General features: G+C 37.1%; 1 protein-coding gene across 1 annotated transcript; it reads right to left on the bottom strand.

Annotated features, from left to right (window-relative positions):
* Positions 1 to 5,143: 5,143 nt before the first annotated feature.
* On the bottom strand, positions 5,144 to 7,984 carry LOC126886068 (uncharacterized). Its single transcript, XM_050652910.1, has 2 exons — positions 7,913 to 7,984; positions 5,144 to 6,019 (listed from the first exon to the last, which is right to left on the bottom strand). The coding sequence occupies exons 1-2, from the start codon at positions 7,982 to 7,984 to the stop codon at positions 5,144 to 5,146; spliced, it is 948 nt and encodes a 315-aa protein (XP_050508867.1).
* Positions 7,985 to 9,792: the final 1,808 nt, after the last annotated feature.

Below are 9,792 nucleotides of genomic sequence, written 5' to 3'. Positions count from 1 at the left end.
TTTGACTGGCTTAGGCCCGATACTTTAAAGTCTCGGTTAACAGCCGGTTAGTTAACCGGGGTTTAATCGGGACCTCTTTAGGGTCTCTTGCGTTGTAATAAATGCAATTACAAGTATAATTTTAAGTATAATAATAATTATAATTGCATTTATCACAACGCAAGAGACTCTAAAGAGGTCCGATTAAACGCCGGTTACATAACCGGCTGTTAATCGAGACATAAAGTACCGGGCCTTAGAATGATTAGTTTTTAAAAAACTGCGAGTTAAAAGCGAATAACGAATTTTTGCAGTCTGGTAAAAAATGACATTTTCTTCACAATAGAAAGATTAGCATCAGAGATACGAAAAAATGTTTTAATATGAAATTGTAGGTTATTAAATTCCCAAGAACTTCCCATTATTCCTATTAAATTCCCAAAAATTGAGTAAATCGTAAATGAGTATTATCAAAAAAACATTGATTTCTCGATAGAAAACTAACACTTTCGATAGCGAATAAATCGAAAACTGTTAATTTTATAAAAAAAAATGTATAGAACATTTTTTGCTTAGAATGAATGTTTTTATCAACTTTTGCGGTCAAAATATAATAAAAAATTTCCACCCCCGAGATGGGGTGGCAACCACCCCCATGATAAAAGCGCCTTTCGGCATCATATAGATTTTGATCCTTGGACTATCCACTACTTATTCTCAAATTTTCAAGTAAATCGATCCATTCTGTAAAAATTGCGAGGTGAAAAGCTTCGGTTCTTCCTGGACTATATCTAAACAGAACTTGCTAGGAAGAAATATTCATGGCTCCGAAACCTTCGTCAGTAGACTGGCTTATCTGCAGATGAATTGTTACATGCCGCGCAAGATCGATAACGATATCGGCAAATTGTCATGGAACTAAATTGTCACGCCTAAAATTTGGGCTCGGTACTCAAAGAAGATACAGAACTCTTATTAAGCCCTTCCTCATCTACGCATCAGAAACATGGATGACAAAAAGCGATAAAGAACGTTTACGTTGTTTTTAACGAAGTGAGCAAGCAATAGAAGTTAACCGAGCCTGCAGAGACTTGTATACCCTGAAGATCATTCGGGCATTGGGCAATACTATATTATTTATCTATGGGCATTGGGATTGATTTGAGTAAATCAGTGACCACTCTTCCATCTCCACACAGCACGCTAATGCGTAATAGCGGCAACTATCAACATTATTCCCGTTTAGGGGTACCGGGCAGGCCCGGCCCCAGGGGTGGACGAACTGGGGGCAAATTTTAGAGGACGGTCAATTTTTGAAATTGAAGAAATAATAAATTATGTTTTTAATATTATAAAAAAACAAATTTATGAACAAAAGCGGCGAAACCAACGACAGTCACCTAGGACTATCATCAGCACCCACATCTGCTGCCGCCCCCTCTCAGTCCAACGACAGTCATCTACGACAATCATCAGCATCTACGTCATCTACTGATGACTCTACTACTGTCTACTGTCACAGGTAACAATGTTATTATTTATTATAATTCAGCAAAGTGGTCCAATAAAATTAATGATTTTGTTAGAACAACTTTGGTAACAAGAGACCCCCGCCAAAATTATCCGTTGCAGAGGCTCAGTTGTGCACGAAAGATAATTCATATTTCTAGATAGATGCCCGTAGATTTACAACTAACTACTACAGTTACAAAATCTGCAATGGTGAAACTCTTAAGAGGAAGTGGTTAATTTATTCTAAGACAAATACTTCTGTGTTTGGTTTTTCTGTAAAATATTTTCCAATGTCAAAATTAAATTTAGTGAAAATGGATATAATAATTGGAAACATATGGCTGACTTTGTCCAGCCACGCTAAGTCTCCAGCTCATCGACACTCACAGCGACAGTGCAAGAAGCGAACTAGCAATTAAACAAGAATCGGACAAAACCATAGACGAAGAAACACAAAAAGTTATGTAGAACGACTTATATCAATCATACAGTTTCTAGCACAACATTGTCTTCCATTGAGAAGCGAATCTGATAAATTTTTTCATCACAACAATGCGGTAATATTTTAAAGCTTGTTGAGCTCTTTGGAAAATTTGATTCTGTTTTACAAGAGCACATTAGGAGAACAACGAATGGTAGTAACAATCAGCATCACTACTTGGGAAAACTTATTCAAAACGAAATTATTCAGCTCCTAATGAACAAATCAAAAATAAAATTTTAAACTTTTTAAAATCGGCAAAGTAATCTAGCATAATTTTAGATTGTACATCCTGATATTTCTGGAGTGGGACAGATGACTATTGTTGTACGTTTTGTCGATTTAGGTTCCTGTTCTTCACAAAGTGTAAAGATTGCAGAACATTTTCTTAGATTTGTGCCTGTACTGGCAACCACCGGCTTGAAACTTACAGAAGTTATTTTGCAAAAACTGAATGAACTGGGAATACCTTTGGAAGATATAAGAGGACAAGGGTATGATAATGGGGCAACATGAAAGGGAAGAACTTGGGAGTTCAAAACAAAAGTTTGAAAATAAATCCTAGAGCATTTTTTGTCCCATGTTCTAGCCTAGCCATTCACTCAATTTAGTCGTGAACGGCTGCTAAAGCCTCACAGTTTGCAGTTTCTTTCTTTTCCTTAGTGACAAAAATTTACAACTTTTTCTCAGCATCTCTTTATCGTTGGGCTGTACTGAAAAATCATATTTCTAGCCTAAAATTGAAACCTTTCTCCGAAACTAGATGGGAAAGTAGAATTGACGCCATTACTCCCATAAGATACCAAATTGAATAAATCTACAATGCTTTTGGAGAAATGACTATCAATAAAAACAACGATAAAATGGTTGCTCATGAGGCAAGCTATTTGGCAAATCAAATTCGTGATTTTGGTTTTCTTTGCTCTGTGGTAACATAACATGACATTTTACTTCACGTCAACGTAGTCAGCAAATCACTGCAGGGTATTGATATGGGAGTGTATCAAGCTGTATAATTTTATTAGAAAAAACGGAAATCCATTTTAGGTCTCTCAGAAGTGATTTAAAATTCCAGGGCTATTTGACAGACACAAAAGAGCTATCATCAAAGTTAGAAATCGAGAATCCGAAAATCGGAGGCACAGTAATAGCAAGAAAGAGGAAAGTGAAAATGATATTAAGTTGACTTCTATTTAAATATTATAGACACAACCGTTAATGCATTAAGTGATAGATTTCAGCAAATTAAGTGCCATGGTAAAATTTTTTGGGTTTACCAAGGGGGGGGGGCGGCAAATTCCCTAGGGCTGGGCCTGGTTCCGGGCACAAGAATGCTTCTTCTTTGTGTGTCTATCCGTGACTATTAGCGATCATAATAGCAATCTGTATCTTGTCTGCTGCAGCGCGAAAAAGATGCACAGCAGATGTTGTATTGAAACAGGTCCTGACATTCTTTAAGCAGTATGTTTTTCCTCCTGGACCGCGCTTTCCAAATATTTTTTCTTGAAGGATGGCTTGTAGAAGGGCATATATGGATTCATTTCGCACAATGTGTCCGAAGTACTGTAGTTTTCGAGGTTTGATTGTGGTCAGTACTTCTCGGTTCTTCTTAATTCATCTGAGGACCTCCTCATTTGTGACTCGGTCACTCCACGTCATCATAAGTACCTATTCTTCGGGTTCTTCTTAATTCATCTGAGGACCTCCTCATTTGTGACTCGGTCACTCCACGTCATCATAAGTACCTATTCTTCGATATAGCCACATCTCAAACGCTTCCAATTTTCTTCAAATATCTTCGTTCAAGGTCCTCTATTTAACACCATAACAGGAAAATATCGTCGATTTGGTGTTGTTTGTGCGGGCACCGAGTCTCCGCTCTGGCGACTTAGCCTAGTTCGGCGTTTTAAGTGCCAAGGCCCCTCCTACCCGTTTTTTGGTTTTTTTAGAAATTTTTTTGGCCACCAAGCCGTTTTTTGAGTTTTCTTTTTAAATAATTAAGGGATGTCTCAAATATGCGTAGTGTTTTCTTCTGATAGAGCTATATTATCTAGACATTTTCAGGCTAATATTTATGGTTTCGGTCTTCTGTACTTTCATCTATGGATACCTAATCTCTTAGAGTTTAGAGGATCTGGGACTGGTGGTCTTCTAGCACAGCGAACATTCCTCTGGCTTTTCTTCTATAGCTTCCAGGATTCTCCTGTTTATCAATCTTATTAGGTCTTTGATCTTTGTTACTAATTTACTTCGTCCTCCCGTGAGTCCTATTATTGTGGCTCTGGCCATCGCTGCAGTGGCGTAGCCAGGAATTGGCTTTGGGGGGCCCACCGGGGGGTATGGAATACCCCCAGGCAAAAGGGGGGTCCGGAGGTCCACCTCCGGAAAATTTTTGAAAATTAGACCTTGAAATAGGCGTTTGGGACTCATTTAAGCATCAAAATCTTAGGTTACAAATAACTTTATTATAGTTTTCAATTCCTCTCGAAAAGGAAAAATCAACGACATTTTATTTTGTTGATTAAAACTTTAGGAAAGATGTATGTTAGTGATCCTTGAGTCATAATTTGATTGATGCTCTGTCATACTGTATACTCTACCACTTTCTTATTGAAAAATACTCATATTTTAACAGATCAAAACCCATAAATATTACAAGTAATGTTCATAGAAAGGTTTCAAAACTCAATACAATTTTTTATCCGTTCATAACATTTATTATGTGCACAAAATTAGCAAGTTTACTTTCAATACAATCCTGAATTGGTAATACATATGAAGATGTGCCCTACTAATGGAACTGCAACCTTCTTGGAGTTCTTGTGTATTGGCAGATGATTTCTTCTGTCTTCACTTGCAAATCTCGATGTATGGATAAGAGTGCAAGGGAAGTGAGCCTTTCTTCACCTATTGAATTTCTTAAATAGGTCTTCAGTCTTTTCAGTGTTGAAAATGATCTGGAAAATTAAAAAAAGCTGGAATCTTTTGAACTTTAAAGTGAGGTAATGAGTAATATTACTGACAAGCTGTCTAGTATTATTAAAAATTGTTACAACTTCAATAAATTACAATGAAGAAAACATATTACTAGAACAACTAAAAAGAACGATATTAACTATTTATAGTTCAAAGTAAACTCATGAAAGTTTATAGGAAATATTGTATAATAATTTACCTTTCAACTGATGCTGTTGTGACAGGGAGGACTGCCAATATACCAAGCAGAATTTTCATGTTAGGAAAAGCATCATCTTCGTCCTTCAAAGCCTTTAGCACTGAAGTAGCAGTTTTAGGCGTAACCTGGGCAATCTTCCAGTGGCTTTTCCATAACTCCCACTCCGCATTCAAGATGTCCCGGTTTGTGTGGACTAAATCGGATTGGTAAAAATCCAAGGTAGGCTCCAGATCAGTGAACTGCCTTTGTTGGATATTGCAAGGAAGTACACTGTCTAGGCCAATTAACACATCTTTGTGGCTGGTGAATCTTTCGGTCAGTGAAGATGATATTTCGTCAATATACGGGTAAAATATAAATATCCTGTAATACTCCTCTGGGTTGTTGGCTTCTACGTTCGATCTAAATCTTTGTGTGCCTACGACTCTCGGGGTTTTTGGTTTGATACCAAGTTTCTCTCCCATATCTTCAGCTCTTCTATACAGTTGTAAGAACTCTTTGTCGCCTTCTTTTCTCATTTCGGAAAATTTTTGTTGTACCAACTCAATCTTGAGCATAGCTGAACTCAAGTCGATCGACTCTTTTTGCAAATACTTGGATACTATGTATGTCAAAGACATCATTTTGTTCATAATGGTCAAAGTTATTATGAAGTCAAATTTGCACAAGCATGCATGGAAACTGGATGCTTTTGATCCGTGCTCATCGCCCCATTCAACGACTTTTTCTAAAGCACCAACAATGCACTTAAACGATTCTTGGAATACGCTGACAGCATCATGCCTCTCTACCCATCGTGTCTCTGAGGCGCTGTGGAGTGTGCTGTTGTCTTTGCCTGCAGCGGACAGGGCATCTCTCAGGACTTTAGTGCGCTTTGCAGACGCACGAAAAAAGCTACACACTTCGGAAATTGTTGACAAACAGTTCCGAACACACGGGATTTTGCTGGCGTCACGGAGGCATAAGTTCAGGCAATGTGACGAGCAGTGGGTGTACACAGCTTTGGGGTATTCTTTTTTGATCAGAGCCTGTACTCCTGTAAAAGCTCCGCGCATTGCTGAAGCACCGTTGTATCCTTGGCCTCTTATATTGTTCAAATCCAATCCAAACTTCTTAAGCTGACTTTTAATTGTTTCTGCAAGCCCAGCTCCAGTCAAATCAAATACTGGAACAAACGTGATAAAATCTTCTCTAAGTTCCAGAATGGTACTGTCAACATATCGAAAACAAAGTGAAAACTGCTCTACCCTCGAAATGTCTGTGGTTTCGTCTGCAAGGACAGAAAAGAATTTAGCTTGGTTTACTCTTTTCAAAATTGATTCTTGCATTTGATTACCGATCAATTCTAACAGTTCATTTTGCACTGTAGGACTGTAATACATGGCATTTCCTGCTGACCCAATGTGTTCTGCAAGTACAGCGTCTCCATGAGCAGCTCGATATCTCAATAAAGCTCTGAAATTTCCATCGTTTGAATTAGGTTCTTAAATCATAATGCGGCCAGAATCTCTGTGTCCACGGAATGACAATTCTTGTCGTCCAAGAAAAACTGCATTTTCTACCATACATTTTAAAACTAACCTGTTTTTTTTTCAATGTCTTTCTTATCCTTAATAATCATCTGTTCACTAACGTCCGGCATTTTCCCGTCAAAGATTTTAAAAAATTCGTCTCTTGATGTGCACGAATTGGCATGGTACTTGCTTTTTTTGTGCTTTTCAAAAACCTCAATAGCATCTTTCCAGTTTCTAAAAGGTTTTGTTACCAAGCTCTATGGCTGTTCGTGTGAACCCTTTCCAGCGGCAGAAGGAGAAAAAATTACACAAGCCTTACAAAATGCGCCATTCAGTTTGCCTGAATACGCTAACCAAGGGTACCTCTGTATCCATTTATTTTGAAATGAACGCTTCTTGACCCCTATGTGTTGAATATAGCCTCTGAATGTGTTAGAAGGCTCCCATGTTCTTCTTAGTACCGTTTCTTTGTTTATGTCAGAAAGAGACGTATTATTCATACCAACAAAATGCCCAATATCATTTTTCGGATACAACTCATCGTTTTGTAGTGTTGAAAGGTTCTAAAAAGAAAAAAAAATTAGGGCCTAAGCCTAAAAAAAGTAAAGGTACCGTAGAGGATAGACGTCCAGTTACCGTACATGCGTTGGGTGACAGGCAGTGTCGTCATGCCATGTGTTTCACTTCACGGCTTGGTCCGAATTACATCGTTCATCATTCGCGGCGCCGTGGTCCAGGCAGTAAGGCGAGCGCTTAGAAAATATAAGGTCCCGGGATCGAATCCCACTCCGACCTGATTTTTTTGCACCCAAATTATATAAAAATTTGGTGTTATTTTTATTTTATAATTATTTTTGTGCTAGTTATATTCATAATAGGTTAAGTTACGTTGGGTAAGGTTAGTTTAGATTTTGCTGGTTAAAATAATCAGTTTTTAGAATTGTGAACCTATTGACGTCACTGCCAGACACCCAATGCGCGTACGGTTACCGTGCGTCTATCCCCTGCGTTTAGATTTACCAAACTGGTAGTGTAAAATGTATTCTTAGACTTAAAAAATAAATTATTTGTCAATTTGTACAAACTTTATACTAAATTAGGCATCAGCAAAACGAGGAAACCTTACGGGAAATAGTTGGTCCAACAAAAACAGACGTAGTCTTAATAGATAAATAATGTTTACAATTAGACCCAATTTCAATAACAAAGTAAAATATTTCAATATAGGCTATATTATCGAACTTAACTTACCGGTACTTCTTGAGTTCGGGAATTTACTCCTCCGTCCGTACTCAATCTCGGTTTTTTTAGAAATGCGTCCATTTTATTTATTTAATATGAATATAAATTATCATCACAGATCACAGCAAGCATTAGACTGAACACTAAAACACTTCACCATGTAGGCCTATGAATAATTACGTTTTCAACTGTCGAGTCGAGTCGGTGCGTCCTAACCTCAAAACAAACCAGAAAGGCGTGAGAGCGAAAAAATCTTAGCAGCCTAGTGGCTGCTGACAGTCGGTCCCATGAACAGTGTTGCCAACCTTTACCTTCTAGAGAAGAAAATATACCCAGTACCGACACACTGTTACTTTATAATAACTGCAACTCTTTATTTATGAATGCAATAATACGTGTACACTGTTAAATAAGATGTGTGAAGCACGTTGTTTTACGTACAAGATTTAATACAACTAAACCGTAAGTCAATACCCGTAAAACTTAGTTTTTTATGATTTCTACAATGTTTAAAATTTTATAAATTTCGGGGGGGGGGGGGCGGCCCCTTCCCTGGCTACGCCACTGCATCGCTGTATTTTGGACCGTCGCGTTTACATGTGATTTTAATATTACACCTTGGTTCATTATCGCTGCTACTTCATTTTTCCATTCGATGGGCATATCTTTTACCGTTAGCTGATCTTCTGGGTTATCTCTTCTCGTTTTGAAGATAACCGCCCGAATCTTCTCTGGATTTATGATTATGACTCTGGGTATATGGATTTAACTATGGCCGGGACAATATAACAGGGCTCAAAAGATGAAAAGACATGTATATATTATGTAATACACATTAAGTTATAATGTATCTTGTTATGTATCAATTTTTAGAATAAAAATGATGTAATAGGGAACTTGCACATTTTTGTTTTATTACATAATGTTGTTTCGTTTAAAAATAAGATTTTCAAAATTTCACGCCTCAAAAACTCATATAACTTAGCAATACAATTTAAAATCTTCTGCGTACTTAAATCATTTCAAACGATCGAAACAGCGCGCGAACACTTGCGACGTTACCAAGTTATATTCTGTAATGACATATTTATCTCCTGTCTCGTATAATAGCTATTTGTATAACAAGGGAGGAAAGTGCTGCTTTTCCTCCCGAGAATGAAGTTTACTGCCCGACGCGTAGCGGAGGGCAGTAATCATTTGAGGGAGGAAAAGGCACTTTACTCCCATGTTATACATATGGTTTTTCCACCTTCCTCAAATAACAAGTCATTTTCTCATTTTTACTTAATATATTTATGTAACTAACCAACAAAATTTATTAAAACTAAAACTAACAAGTAGGTACAATATAACTGTCAACTGTCAAATATAAGTCAAATTATTAATGTAAAAATAAGGGAAAATGAAAATGTAGTATGTCAAAGTGTGTAAATAATTTATTTCTTTAGCTGAGCGCTTTCGACATAAACGTCATCATCGGAGCTAATGGTCAAATACTAAAAAAGTACCGCTACATAGGGGTGTAAACAAGTGCATCTTATGAATGTAAATATGATTTTTAGATTTTAAATGCTATCTTCTTTGTCCTCCGTACAACACCAAACAGTAAAAAACAGAAAAAACGGCCACATACACGTTGCACAAAAACATAAAAACTTTTTTCATGGTACGGGTGTAGATATCACCCATCCATTCTTGGCCTAGTAACAACAGCTGACTGAATGTTCCAACTTTCAACTATTTATTAATGTAAACATTGTTAAATCAAAATAACAATTTACTGTTTTTTACCATTCTGCAAAATACAGGGTGTTTTATAAATAAACGTTAAAACGTATAGATACTTATGTAATAAAAATAGATATTGTACAGGGCGTCAATAAGTTATA

This window comes from Diabrotica virgifera, chromosome 6 (genome assembly GCF_917563875.1).
Source record: "Diabrotica virgifera virgifera chromosome 6, PGI_DIABVI_V3a".
Classification (NCBI taxonomy): Eukaryota; Metazoa; Arthropoda; class Insecta; order Coleoptera; family Chrysomelidae; genus Diabrotica; species Diabrotica virgifera.
The sequence above is the reverse complement of the archived record's forward strand: the minus strand, read 5'-3'. Positions and strand labels throughout refer to the sequence as shown.